This window comes from Panthera uncia, chromosome B4 (assembly GCF_023721935.1).
Source record: "Panthera uncia isolate 11264 chromosome B4, Puncia_PCG_1.0, whole genome shotgun sequence".
In the NCBI taxonomy this organism is placed as follows: Eukaryota; Metazoa; Chordata; class Mammalia; order Carnivora; family Felidae; genus Panthera; species Panthera uncia.
The window spans coordinates 122,804,428-122,819,629 of record NC_064809.1 but is presented as its reverse complement, the minus strand read 5'-3'; the positions used below and the strand labels follow the sequence as shown (position 1 = coordinate 122,819,629).

The 15,202-nt window shown below is 45.4% G+C and overlaps 1 protein-coding gene across 1 annotated transcript in view; it reads right to left on the bottom strand.

Moving 5' to 3' along the window:
* Nucleotides 1–2,153: 2,153 nt before the first annotated feature.
* POLR3B (RNA polymerase III subunit B) overlaps nt 2,154–15,202 on the bottom strand; it is a 103,684-nt gene continuing 90,635 nt past the window's right edge. The window contains exons 25-28 of the mRNA XM_049626230.1: nt 15,008–15,174; nt 11,350–11,463; nt 8,292–8,465; nt 2,154–2,925 (exon numbers count right to left, since the gene is read on the bottom strand). Coding sequence (XP_049482187.1) covers nt 2,796–2,925; nt 8,292–8,465; nt 11,350–11,463; nt 15,008–15,174 — 585 coding nt within the window. The 3' untranslated portion in view covers nt 2,154–2,795. The remainder of the gene's footprint in view (nt 2,926–8,291; nt 8,466–11,349; nt 11,464–15,007; nt 15,175–15,202) is intronic.

Here is a 15,202-nt window from a genome sequence, read left to right as displayed (position 1 = left end):
AGTGGGAAAGTGACCGTCTGTGGCCAGGAAAAAACAGAGTCCTCACCAGAAACCCAACCTGTCAGCACCTTGATCTTGGACTTAAGCCTCCAGAACTGCAAGAAAATAAATGTGTAAGCCACCCAGTCTGTGGTGTTCTGTTGTGACAGTCTAAATAGACTAATACAAGGGGAAAAGTGGTACAGAAGTTTGGGCTCACCTCAATGAGCTTGCTTTCTATTTAGGATCTTGGCCTTTCTTGTTCTGGCGTCCTGGCAACTCTGAGCTCACAGCTTCGTCTCTCCAGCTCTTGGACTCTGCGAAAGCTCAGGTCAGGGCTGCGGCCTCTTAGTGGCTCTCATGTGGTTTTCAGCCCCTCATCCTTGTGCCCCTTCCAACATGGCAAAGCCTCGAGGGAAAACAGGCTTTGAGGGTGGCCTGTCAAAGTTTACTCTGTCATTACCGGAAATAGAAATCTAATTGGTAGTTGTTAAAACAAGGAACTTACGAATAGCTGGAAGAAACAGAACTCCAGCAGGACTAACTCAGCAATTCTGACCACTTTCAATTACAGTATTTCGCAGAGTCAAACACCTATTCAAGTGTAGAATCTGCTGGTTTTTGAAATATCAACCTGACACAGTTTTTTTCCTCTAAGGAGGTCTCTGTTTGGAACCCACACTTTCTGGATCTTTGTTAGAGAACAGAGAATTTCCTAAAAGGATAGGCGATTGCCCTCAGAATGATCAGAATTGCCTGGAATTGTTTTGGGGGAAAAAAGATGTTTAAGAAATACAACCATTCAGTGGCACTTGAATAAAATGTCCCATTTGGTGACTGAAAATCAGAATCACAGATGAATCCCAAACAATGCGCTCAGAGTCAGGAAGCCTGGTCCCAAGGCCCATCCTATTCCCCCATTAGAGGTGGGGCGCTGGGGGACTCAGCCACTTGGTGCCTCAGTTTCTTTGGCTGTATAAAGGGAATACTCACATTTGTCAAGTGTTTTCAAGTCTCCAAAGCACAGGTGATCATCTTGCCTCAGGAACACCCTCAGCACTGCTGGGGTTAACTCCCAGCACTGACTGCAGGGCTGAAGTCTCCGCCTCCTTCACTGGTTTCTGAGCACCAGGTGGAGGCCGTCGCCTGCCCTCTTTTTATCCTCAGTACCTTGCCTCACACATGGCGGGCACGGAATGATAAATGGCGTGCTCGGGCCTGTACCAAGCACACAGGGGCTCTTCCCACACCGGCCCCGAGTGTTCCCCAAAATGGTGTGCCACACACTGGAGGGCAACTGTGTTCCCGGCGAAGTTGGTAAGTGGAGTTGTCCCATCATGGGAAATGGTCAAAATCACTCTAGAAAACCCCTTAAACAGCCCACAAGGTACAATTCGGGTTTCGTACCGCGGCGCATAACAGCATCTAGCACAGCAATCTTTAGGCACTGTCAATTTTAAGAACTAGAAAGGAAACCAACCACCCAGCATTCAAAGTTCTCTGCCCCTGTAACACCTATGGAGCCCCTGAAATGACTGGAGACATGTGGTGAGGGCTGAGAAGGCCCACTCACCTACTGTGTGTCCCTCATCCATTCTGCTTTGACTGTAAAGCCTCTAGGACTTTTACACCAGAATTAGAGCTTTTCATTGTGAAGCAGACGAAGTGCTGTTCAGGCTGGGTTCTCAAGTCAGTGACTAGCCTGGCTCCTGGCACATCCCTCCTTTGGAGAGTCCGAGAGCTTGGTAAAGGCTCTGAAAAAGTTCTGGATACGTTTAACTTACATCCAGTTTCCCAACCTTATCTGACACTTGTTTCTTATTGGCACATGGTACCTACTAACATTCTATGAAACATCTTCAGTGTGACATGCCACGGATGGAGCCCTAGACCATTACTGAAAGCTTTTCTGACTTATTTTATAAACAATCCTTGTTTACCTGCCTTCAGGGCAGAGAGATTCAGAACAGATTGGAAGGAAATAAGGGTGAAGAAGGTTGTCAGATTAAAAAGAAAATGGACGGCTAACATCCTGGCAGGTATGGAAGGCACAAATGAATCACAAAGCACCCATGGGCTTATTTTCAGGGGTTCAACAAATATTGTTGCATAGTATGATCATGGAGGTTCAAAAGAAGAGCATTTGGGTCCATAAGAGAAGGGGACCTCCTTGGTAAGTTTAAGATGGTAGGAATACATTTATTACATTTCACCAAGATGAAAATGTGTGGGCATCTAAAGGCAGGACTCAATAGTTGGGGAGATGCCCACAACAGCAGGTAAGAGAGCCGTCCCTTCATCCGCTGCTCTCGACCTTCCCCCCTTCACACTCGTCCTCTCCCTTCACACACTGTTCCTAATCAGCCCTCTCGACAGAGGCCATGCCAACTGTTCCAACAGACTTCAGATCCTACAGGTGTCATAGAGTCTTGAGTTCTGTTAGCCGGGAAGGCACTGTGGGGAACATTAACCCAAAATGTTCTTTTTAAGGAGGAAAGTCTAATGAGTTGATTTCAAGATACCAGAACATAAATAAAAGTTTATCTTTTAGGTCACGTCCACTTGTGAATCAAATTCAGTACAGGAACGAAGAGACTGCATCCCAGTCCATACTGGTGGTGTCCTTCCCAGGGCCCAAGGCCGCGGAGTCAGTCTTCAGTGTAAGAAAGCCTCTCCATCTGTTTTTGTTTTTTTGTTTTTTTTTGAGGGAGAACATTCAAAGGAATTGTTCACAGGAGCAGGATCCTCAATCCCCTCTGCTTTCCACTGTGTCAGACATAGCGATTGTTCTCTTTAAGTAATCACCGTTTCCATCCTCACTCGTTATATTTGGACAGTTTCAGCCGGGGGATGATGTTCATGGACTGCAGCTCCTGGAAGAGCAGCTTGCAGGCATACGGGATGCGGAGGGAGGACACGTGGCACGAGGACTTGCAGTAGTGGCACCTGAAACCCAAGTCCGCATGTGTTAGAGGGACGGGGACTCAGAAACCACAGCCTGCGTGTAGAAGTGCAAAGTTTCTCTACAAAAGTCTACCACCATCCATCCCATCAGTTCTATTCTGTTTGTCAGGGTTCAGTCCTGCTATCAAATATGTGCAGACATGCGCCCCCCCACCCCACCTCCCGAAAAGCAGCATCCAAGGAAACAAAAGAAAAAACCAAAACAAGTATCACTCCTGCAGTTTTAAAAGCATGCAATTTTAATCAGTTACTACCATGCTTCTAGACCATTCTCCTTAAGATGCAAAACATCTGCCTATTTACTTATTTTGAATGAGGCCCAGAAATCTGAGCCATCTCGAAGTTACTCAGATTTAGACTTTGGCATTGTGGAAAGCTTTTTAAATCGATTCAATCTCCATGTATTTGATAAAAATCTATTACTGTACTATTCACGGCAAGATGCTCAACAATTACAATTTGATCTGTCCCTGAGACACTTGAAGTGTGATGGGGAAGATAAGACTTTCATATGGAATGTGGTGTCCAATCAAATGCGATTTATTTTTCCAGTGCTCTTCAAGTTTGGTTCTATCAGTAGGAGAAGCTACTGCACTTACAACGTTCTCTCCCTGTGTGCACGTATTCCCAATTGATCCCTACAACAGCCCGTGCTCCTAATCAACATGCCTGCTATGCCAAGGAGGGTTGTCTTTTCTCTTCCTTCAGGAAGAGCTAGTTCACTAAACCTAGGTTTTAAATCAATGGCTACAAATGATGAAGAGTCCCCAGGAAGAAAGTGAACGATCTTCTGCGGTTTCAGATGAACACAGGACTACATCCTGTACCTCAAGGGTCTGGGGCAGTCAACAGAGTGCGTAAGTGAGCGCAAGAGATGAATATGGACTGAGGCTTAGAGGATTCAGTGCTGACTAGGAACTGGAGGGGACTCCATCGTGAGCAGGAAGGGCCATAGTGGAAGGCAGTAAGGCGATACGAGTAAAAGTGTAAACGTGCATATTATTTGATTCATCGCCAAGTGGCAAAGATGAGCGCATGAGAACGTTCACGGTTTGTAACAGCACAAAGCAGGAGACTGTCCAAGAGGGAACTGGTTTGTAGTTACAGGACATTTACACAGAAGAATGCTGGGCAGTCATTAATCGTGATGATGCACACTCATATTTGTTGAACTATAAAGGTGTTCAGGACACACTCCGGAGTCAAAAAAGAAGTTTGCTCAACAGCCTGGTCCCAAGGAGGTCATCGGATGGGTTTCAGGAAATATATGAAGCCCCCAAAGTCATATGTAACAACGTTTTTTTTTCTAAAGACCTCCTTAATACATTTTTTTTTTTAAGTTTATTTATTTTGAGACAGAAACAGCACAAGTTGGGGAGGGGCAAAGAGAGAGGGAGAGAGAGAAAACCCCAAGCAGGCTCTGCGTTGCCCCTCATGTGGGGCTTGAACCCACGAAGCCGCGAAATCATGACCTGAGCTGAAACCAAGAGTCGAACACTTAACTGAGCCACTCAGGCGCCCCAATACATTACTGTTTAAGAACTATGTTTTTAATGTGCCTGGCTGACCTCATTTATTCAGGCATCATGTGGATGCTTTAATTAAATTGGAGAAATGGATTTAACTGCAGCAACTTCTTGCTGATTCTAGGTCACTCTGTGACTTCAACCCAGGCTTATCTGTTCAGAATTTCCATACTTGCTCGTTCATAACCCAGAAAGCCCACTAATCTTTTTTATTATTAAATATTTCTCCATCACTTAAAATGCTCCTATGCATGTATGTATGTGCATATATAAATGCATATATTTATACACATATATAAATTAAAAGCTATTATATTACCTTACCCTGTGTCTGAACAATTTCAAAAGGAAGAAACTTGACACAAACAACAGTTACGTAAACTCACTTCTTAGGGCAAAGGTGGCAAAAGGAGGAGGTGGCTGTGGCTTCACAGGAGAAATCGCTGTCCAGTAAAATGTCCTCTATGAGCTAATTATCTTAATAGGGATTTTCTTTTTTCTGTTTTCCTTCCAGACCTCTCTTTTGTGACTTATGCCCTTCGTGTCTTCTGCAGAACAACAGTCTTGCTGTAAACATCCCCATAGCAATGCCTTACTAATGTGCAAATCACTGACAAAAGGCCAGTTTCGAGGTTCTGAACTGCTCTAATTACTCAGCCTTCATTGTGCTGTTCATTAAAGAACGACTGCCTCCCACACACGCCGTGCCCCCTCCCGCACAGCCCGCACAGCCCACACGCACGGGCAGGTAATGATGGCAAAGCCACGGCATCATTATGCTCCTCTGCCAGAGCGCGGCACATGTGGAGGCTGCTAGACGACCACACTGGGGTCGGATTTTTTTCTGTTGGCAACAAGGGGACAAGCAGGCCACTGAAAATCAGACACACAGCATATCCAGGTCTGTTTAATTACAGGAAAGACCTTAAGGCGTGTAACCTGATTTAGCCCCTTTTCAAAGGATTGCTATTAAAATACACAAGGAACACCTGAGCTTCGAAATCAGGCACTGCCATCACATGATGTCTAGATGAGACAGAAATGAAGCAGGAAAGAAGAATTAAACAGAATAATATTGAGATCAATAATTGCTTTCATTAGTTTCCCTGAATATTCAGTGAAAGAGACAGGAAGGTTTTCAAAGTCTGTGAGTGAATCTAGTCTACTGCTCTCTTTCTGTCTTAGGTGGTGGGCACAGGAAAAAAAGCAGAGAGGATGGAAAAGGAAAGGACATTTTTTTTTTAAGTTTACTTTGAGAGATCAAATGAGTGAGCAGGGGAGGGGCAGAGGGAGAGGGAGAAAGAAAATCCCAAGCAGGCCGCACACGGTCACTGCAGAGCCCGACACAGGGCTTGATCCTATGAACCACAAGATCATGATCTGAGCCGAAATCAAGAGTTGGATGCCTAACCGACTGAGCCACCCAGGCACCCTGGAAATTCTTTTTGAAGTTTCGTGATCCCTATTGTTAATAAAGTGACTCGTCTGTACCATTTTTTCAAAGTAAATTACATAAAAATCCTTGTGCCAAATTGGAAGATTTCAGCATAGTGGAATCGGTCCCAGGGAGCTTCCTACCACATTTGTGTGGCTGTTGTTACACAGCCAGGACAATAAAAAGCAAATTCAATATGCATTTCAGAAGACGAACAGACGTCTCAGAATTGAGACAACCCCCCCGCCCCACCCCGAGTCACCAATATAAGAAAGAGCCAGGCTTATGCTTAGATTAATAATGTCACCCATTTCTGCACCCTCAGGAAAGGAAAGAGCTGCAAACGACCACCTCCTGTGTCTGTTTTTAAATGAAGTGATTTCTTCACAGACAAGTCTCATCAACTTCTCTACACCAAAAACCATAAAATAACTAGCTAAAAGGTTTTGTCATTAACCTAGCAAGGTATACACTACGTCCTAAGATGCCCCTCACTCTGACTCTTGATTGGCTTTATTCAGAATAACAAAGAGACTGGAGGCTTAGGATAGCAAGAAGTCCCTGCTTTTAGGGGAGACTCAGTGGAGCAAAGGTGGCCCAGGTATCCCTGGAACTCACTTGGGCCCAATTCTATCTCCCAGGGGACGGTGCCTCCCTAGGGAAAAGGGGCTCTGGGAGTGCAGGTGAGGGGTGACAAGGGAGTAAAGACTGTCTCTGGGGTGCCCGGGTGGCTCAGTCGGTTAAGCAGCCGACTTCAGCTCAGGTCATGATCTCGCGGTCCGTGAGTTCGAGCCCCGCGTCGGGCTCTGTGCTGACCGCTCAGAGCCTGGAGCCTGTTTCGGATTCTGTGTCTCCCTCTCTCTGACCCTCCCCCGTTCATGCTCTGTCTCTCTCTGTCTCAAAAATAAATAAATAAAATTAAAAAAAAAAAAAAAGGAGTAAAGACTGTCTCCTGTTCCTGCAGCACCTGCTTTGGACCTCGTGAGACCTCGTCTCTGACAGAAAAGCAAGCCAAGACCGGCAAGCTATGGGCTCTCCTGCCTACAAGGTAAGTCGGGGCTCCGGGTCAGGATTGGCCCGAAGCAGACCAGTTGTTCCTTGGCAGGAGAGTGGAACATTTATGAAGAGGAAAGACCAAAAAATACATAGTTTCATCTTTTAAGCTGGACTTTGTGTCCTCAACTCTGCACAGAAATGACAAATTTCATGATTTACATACTTTATCTATTCGCTACCCTCCATATGCAGGGTTAGTTATCATTTAGCAATTGTTTTTCACTAAGCAACCACCAGACCCCAGGCTGCAGGAGGTATAAACAAGAGAGAATGCAGTTAGAAGGAACTAGGAGATAAGTTCCCTGTGAGCAGCCATTCACTGGTCTTATTCACCCCCATATTCTGGGGCCCAGAGAGTATCTGGCACTTAGCAGCCTCAAGCTGTTGAATGAATGACTGAGACAGACCTCGTTGCTGCCATCACGGAATTCAGTCCCAAGTGTGTAGCAGTTTGCTACGCAGAGAGCACACAAACAGGTGTCAGGGTACCAGGTCCTGGTCCTGCCTGTCCCCAATTTGCCATATAATGTGGAACAACACACACGGCTCTTTGGGCCTAAGGTTGAATAAGGCTGTTCAACACACGTTCTCTAAAGTTTCTAGTTACAGGGGCACCGGGGTGGCTCGGTCGGCTGAGCATCTGACTTTGGCTCAGGTCCTGACCTCATGGCTCACGAGTTCAAGTCCCACGTGGAGCTCGCTGCTGTCAGTACGGAGCTCACTTCGAATCTTCTGTCCTCCCCTCCTCTCTCTGCCCCTTCCCAGCTTGCGCTCTCTCAAAAATAAATAAATCTTAAGAAAATAAAAACAAGTTTCTAGTTATAAAATGCTATAATTCTCATAACTAACAGTGAATCTGCTAGGATTTTTTAGAGGTGAATAGTGTTATAAAAGGTGTCTGAGGGGTACCTGAGTAGCAACCGACTCTTGATTTCAGCTCAGGTCACGATCTCACAGTTCGTGAGTTTGAGCTCCACATTGGCTCTGCACTGACAGTGTGGAGCCTGCATGGGATTCTCTCTCTCCCTCTGTGTGCCCCCCACCCCCAACTCTCTCTCTCTCTGAAAAAAAAATAATAAGCAAACTTAAAAAAAAAGTGTTCGAGATAACATTAAGAAGAAAACAAAGTCTATACTCCTTGGGTACTTAACCTCTAGTGGTGTAGAAAGCAGAACATGAGGTAGACAAACTAAACAGGTACATATAAAATCCCCAATTCTAGGAATGCATGGATGGGGAAGGTTGGAGAATATGTGGGTGTGCTCTAGGGTCACTTCTTGAGCTGTGATTTAAGAGGCAAGGGGTGTGAGAGACATATGGTATCCACTTACCAGCCAGAATACCCCAGAAGTCCACACTGCCCACAGACATCCACCTCAAAGGCATCACTTGAAATCATTAGTCTCTCTAGTAAAAGCATACTGGCTCCATAACCGATTAAACAGTCACGTTCCATCTCTCCAAGACGCAAACCGCCATCACGAGATCGACCTTCGGTGGGCTGCCTTTGAAACAAGTTAGACAAACGTGTCATTTTTACGTTAAACAAACAGAGGGGCCGCATCACACGCTGGCGGAGAGCACACGGCTTCAGAGGAGGGTTCGCCTGGGTGCAAATCACTAACTAGACGGTGACCTGGAATTGGGGGCTTAGCTCGCCTCTCAGCCGCATTTGCAAAATGTAAAATTTAAGGCTCCCAAAGAGCCTTAAATGAGAGGAGATGTAATACTAGTGATTGCTACTGTTATTACAATTGAGTGATAATAAAAAATAATTGTGTAATATTATATGACATAATAAGCTAATATATAATCATATAAAGCAGCAGAGCTATCATTCCTACTACCATCGCGGTATCACTATTGTTAGGATAGCACAGTCCTCAAGTCAGTAAGATGGTCTTTTGAGTATTTTCAGGGATATTTCAGTTCTGTTATTTCAAGTGGAGAAACTAAGCAGAACAGACTGTGGAAGAAACCTGGGTCCCCAGTAGTTCCTGCCAGGGCTCCAGGGAGAAGCGGCTCCAGGTTATTAAGAAACAAACATGGAAAGAAGCAAATGGAGTTTTATAAAATTTGGACTAGATGAGGAATCATCTGGGAGGACAGAGTGCCTGAGCCAGAAGGGAAGTTCCCCAGAGACAGGGAAAGTCCTGTGTGTCCCCTTCAGGTATGAAAACACACTATTCCTCCTTAGAGGGGGCACTTCAGCTGGGAGCTAGGAGTCCCCTGAATGGATTCCCTGGGGCTGATGTATCTGCCGTGCTTGAGAATACTTTGAAAAAGTTAAGAATCTAGGACTCAGAGATACAACTGGGGGATTCTGAAACCACACAGGCAACCCCACCCAGGTAGTGACGCCACAATGTCTAAAAAAAGAAAAAGTGAGCTATCTCCCTGGCTGGCTGATTTCGGGGTGACACTCCTTGAGCAGGAGTGGACCACAAACCTTGTTTGCTCTATCCCACAGCATCTTTTACTTTTTACCGTTGCCACCGATTTTCCAAAGAGAAAGGTAAACAGAGCGGGGCCAACATGTGCTCAAATTTTACCTTATGTTGTTGCTAAAGGTTACATTAGGAACTAGACTTGAGTTGTAGATTATTTGTTGAAAGACAATTTACATATAAAAAACTGACAAACAGTAAGTCTAAATGAAACAAATAGTCTACATGAACACACCATTAGTAGAAACTTCCTTATGTACGTCTTTACCTGCTGACAGAACACCTGGGGTAGGAGGGTCCCTCTCTCCCTGACCACTGGACAAGTGAAGGTGGCCGGATCATACATGAGCAGAACCCAGAAGTGAGATAAGGGACTAGGAATGGGTAAATGCACTGTTGGCAGTCTTCCCACAGAATGCACTAAAGTACTAAAGTAGTAAGTTTTTTACACAACGAAGCAAAAACTGTTTTGACACTTGTTATTCTGGAATCGATCTTAGATGTTATAACTGAAATGAAGGCTCTGGAGGGACTGCACTCAGGGGAGAGATACACCTAACCCAAGCAGGGTCTCACTGCTGGGATCATTGGTGTCCTGAGAATCTCAACTTCTCTTCCCTCTTCTGTAATTTTGAGCACAAGTGTCTATCATTTCAACAGCCATATGCAACTGCATCATGGGATTTAGCCCTCCACCCCCCTCCCTTGGTCTATAAAAGTAAACTCACATACCAGTTGTTTCATCGCCGGTCCTGTCCCTATTGTAACATCTATGCCGTGATCAGTGAAGGCAGGCAGGGAACTGGATATTTCCTGAGCATCCCCCATCGATGGGCACTATACATATATTCTATATTCAAACCTCTGACATTCACCAGCATGCCGTGAAATGGGCATTAGTGTCGCCACTTCACGTAGGAGAAAAACTGAAGCTGCGAGAAGCTAAGTGATGTGTCTGAGGCTTGTGGCAGAACCACAGGGTGGAGTTGAGTTTACGTCCATGTCTCTCTGGCTTCAAGGCCTGTGTTCCCTCTCCTGGCCCAGGATTCCTCGATGTTGGCATGAGAACCATGCTGAACTGGGTAATTCTTTGTGGTGGGAGCTGCCCTGTGCATTGCTAGGTATGTAGCATTATTCCTGGCCGCCACCCACTGGATGCCAGTAGTTTGCCCCCTGTCCCATCTGGTTGTGACATTCCAAGATGTCTTCAGACATTGTCAACTCTCCCCCGGAGGTAAACTTGCTTGTGGTTGAGAACTACTGCCCTGGACTATGCTTCTCCAACTAGTACTAAGTACACGTGATATAGTACAAGCAACGTAATACTAAGAACCAAGCACTAAGAACACGTGAAACAGTACCTGCAATTTCTTCCCAACAATTATACCCATTCATCAACACACAGGCACTGTGCTTGGAACTGAGGATGCGCTGGCGAATGGGGCACAGGTGGACCTCCTGGAGCTTATTCGAATGAGCAGGCAAGTACAGGTGCCTTATGCTCCAATAACAGAAATTTTAAGAAATGAGTTGTGGCTTGGGCTCCCAAACAAAGTACGTATGTGTTTTCTGTGTACACATGGCAGCCCACAGGAGTATCTACGTGTGTATCTATGATGTGTAAGTGTGTCTACGTTCTTACATATGAACCTTTTTGAATGAGAACCACGTTTGCAAACAGGTACAAGGTCAATGAGCATGTTAGGCGACTACTGGCAAGACCTTCAATGGGTCTGCTCTTGTGCCTATGAAACGAGTTTTAATCGGCTGCTATTTTTTCATGCTAACCAGACAGATATGACTTTTGCTGATGCCCAGCACTCCAAATTTTGACATCTCAGGGAAACAGAAACTTCACGGACTCAGCTTATTGCTATATCTGGGCAATGCAAGGTAGACTCGACTGCATTAGAAATTCTTTTTGTGAATGCTTTTCTCTTACCTGGTAAGAACAGCTCGTGGGCCCCGCGCCCGGGCATGCATCTTATCCAGCACCATGTGCTTCAGTTTCTGATAGTACACGGGGCCAAAATAGATGTACGCTTCTAAGGGCTCGCTGAAAGAAAAGTTCAGAGTTTTGGGCTAAGAGACCAAGTTTGGGCTAACAACAGACAGCCTTTTCCAGGACCCCTCAATGGCAGGGCCTTGCTTCAGACCAGGTTTATGAATGAGTGGCAGACAATGATTTTCATTGTGCACTGAATGAAAAGGCAAGATCTGGAAATATAAAAACACCATGGATACGTTAGAAGACACACTGTTTAATTAAGAAATAAAACCTTAAACAGACTATGAAAAAGTATGTAGAGGAAGGTCCCTCCTTCACTGTCCTCGCCCTCATCAGGCTACTGCCTTTTCTTGCCTGGACTCTTGCACACAGTCCCTGCTTCTGCTCATATCCCTTAACGATCTTCTTTTCACAGACAAACCAGAGTGATTCCTTCTGAAGTGTAAATCTCAGCACTAATCTGTATCATCCAAATTGTGTAACACAGCAATAAGGTCTAACATAATCTGGTTCTTGCCCACCTCTGACTCATCTCCTGTTGCCTTTCCCCATTGCTCATTCCACTCCAGTAACACCGGCCTCTTCATTGCTCCTCAAATGTAGGAAGCCTGTCTGCCTCGGGGCCTTCGCATTTACTCTTTCCTCTGCCTAAAACATTCTTCCACCAGGTATTCACATGGCTGTCAAGCATCTCACCTCCTCAAAGACTTTCCTTTCCCTCACCACCTTATCTAAAGAGGAGTCCTGCTCCCACCCCATCACCGTGCCCCTGTGCTATCTCAACGCTTACCTTGGCTTTGCTTCTTCAGAGCACGGATTACCACTTGGTATTATTATAATCCACATTTAGTATTTCCCTGATTATTGCCTGTCTTCCCCACCTGAAGTAAACTCCTCAGGATAAGCACTTGGTCTCTTCTGCCACTGTGGCTCCAGCACTACTAACCCTGTCTGGCACATAACTGGTGCTCAGTAAACGTCTGTTAAAATACAGCTGACTCGATGCATCCTTTGAAAAACTATAGTGAAAGTTGTAAAGGAGGACAGTGAATATTTCAGTGCTTTGACAGGAGAAACCTTTTTTCTGTAGTTTGGAGCAATAGCAGGCAGGGGATTAAAGCCTCTGAACAATGTGAACCGTTCCAGAACGTCCTCAGAAGAAAGGGGGCTTATTTTTAAAATGAAGAAACAGGCACAGAGGGTCTGAGAGGTTTATCAGAGCTGCGGAACGGGCTGAGGCAGATCCAGGGTGCTCCCTGCCACGCTGGCCCGTCTTGAACCCCGTACGTTGGGCCACAGCACGATGTGCGAGTGGGAAGAGCAAAGGCAGCGAGCTGTGTGGCAGAGGTTCCATCAAAGCTCTTGGTCCCTCCTGCTTGGCTTGTCTTCCACCATTTTCAGCGCCATAGGCTTTTCTAGCTGTCTGGCCACCGCACTGGCTTAAGGACAGCCAGGTAAGTGGGGTGCAGGACACAATGGATGGGGTGTCCGGAGACACCACTCCTGTCCCAGCTCTGTCACCCAGTAATAACATGACCTCTTTACCTCAGTCTTCCTAGTTGTCCAACAAGGGGGTCAGACCAAGGTTCTTTCCAGCTCTGAGAGTCAAGGTTCCAATCCTCCACAGCATGGTTGCTCGTGGCAGAATTTATGGAACTCTGTCACCTAATGCCACCCCATCCCCAAATGAAGAGAGCCGTGCGCAATTCTCCCTCCTGGTTATCTCAAGGATGTGGCGAGGGGTGAAGCTGGTGGGTGAATGTATTCGCAAGCCCTTTGGAGAACTTTCAACTAATAAGCTAAACTAATGTTTCTCAAACTCTGCCTCTTGAGATGAATGGCAAACACATGAAAACACTAGCTGGGGCGTAGGGGAAGACGGTGTAGACAGAACCTGAAGTAATCTATCAGAAGCAGAGCATAACCCATCCAAATCTGTTATTAAAATGATGTTTAGAAGGCCCATCAAATCCATTCATTGGATCTGCACAGTTTCTGGTCAACTCCATTATTTATGGACGAGGAACAAAGACCAAGACCATCAGTTTCGCCCCGACAACTAATTTTTGAAGTGGACGTCAGCTACCTTCAGTGCGTCACTTTGGAAATGGACCATTATTCTCTTCCTGTAATGTGATTTTCTAGAACATCTCGGGCACGATACACCTAGGGAAATCTATGTTATCACAGTTCGGATAGATCATTTTAGAAAGCACTCAGTATTTTCAAAAGATGTACATTCCAGCCATTGTAATCCTATCTGGCCGATCTACATGCAGCACAAATCAAGCCCTGGGTCCTTATGCACGCCTCCACACCCAGTTTCACTTGTGTTCAAGCAGGGTGAAGCCTCAGAAAAACAGTATAAACACCATGTCCCAGAGTTTTATCCGGCGTAAAACACAATGTGTGTCTTAACTTAAGCAGCTAATTTGATCCTTTAAAAGGATGTGTCAGTCAAGTTTCAAGACCCTGTCTGTTTGCCCAGGGTAACAGGAGGAGCCAGTGCTCAGCCCAGGAGAAGGCGCTTTCCCTTCCGCAAACTCACCTCAGGTGAGCGGAGGTCTGTCCCTTGGAAGATGTCAAACCCACTTCTCCTCTGCAGGAAACACACTCTTCACATGGTCTACCCTTCTCATCCTCTGTATCACCCACCTCCTCAGAGACATCTCCTAACCCATTCTTTCCCTTCATTTCGGTGAGAGCTATTTGTACTGATTTGTTCTCGGTTCCTTTACTGACAAAATCTTTATGGAGCACCTGCTGTGTGCAGGCATTGGAAATAAAACAGTCAACAAAACAGACAAGCCCTGCTCTCATGGAGGAGACAGGTAACAGTATTAGGCAGCATTATTACATGGGGTGTCTGATAATGATGAACGCGACAGAGAAATTTCAAGTAGAAAATGGGCAGTACAGTGTAAGTTTTAAATTGGGAAGTCAGGGTAGGTCCTGCTAAGAAGTTACCTTTTGTCATATTTTTGCAGTAAGTCTAGTCACAAATTTTAGTGGTTGGCTCCCTAGTTAAAGGACCGTGTTTATTTTGTTTCCCATTATATACCTAGTACCTAGCACACATCGTGAACGAATACACAAATGCTAGGACTCAGAGCACTAATTATCAGAGCACTGTCAGAGCACTAATTACCTGATATTCATCCTGTTAATGCAGAGAAAGTTCAGTGGTTATGGGATTTTACATTATATACAATTAAAAGTTGTATCGATATCCTATTTTGGTAAATGAACTCTCTTCTACTTTTAAAATGATAGCCTCACCAGTAAGAACAGCACTCCTTAACTTGTCAGTTTTCCGATTTGGATTTCCTCCCCCCAGCACTGTTTTACTGAGATATAACTGACTTCTACTGTGAGCAAGTTTAAAATGAGCAGCATGTTGATCTGATCCACTCATATATTGCAAAACGATTACCACTGTGGCTTTAAGCTAACCCCTCCATCACAAATTCAGATTTTCTTGTGTCCGATTTCTTAAAAGAGTAAAACTTATCCTAAGGTGTACCACAAGGGCTCTTACCTCTTACTCTAATAAAATCACGCTTTTCTTTAAAATGTCTAAAAACACACTTACCCTGTGATGCCAGATGTAACATAGTCTTTCCCCAAGTAGTTATAACCATGGCGGACGAGGTCTTCACACACGTCCTTCACTTTACTGCCTCCAAACGCAGTGCCGTAGTGGAACCTGCCGTCCAGCACCCCGGCCTTGCCGGCCAGCAGCTCGATCAGCTTTCCCACCTGTGGGGTCAAACAGCCTTAGTGGGCA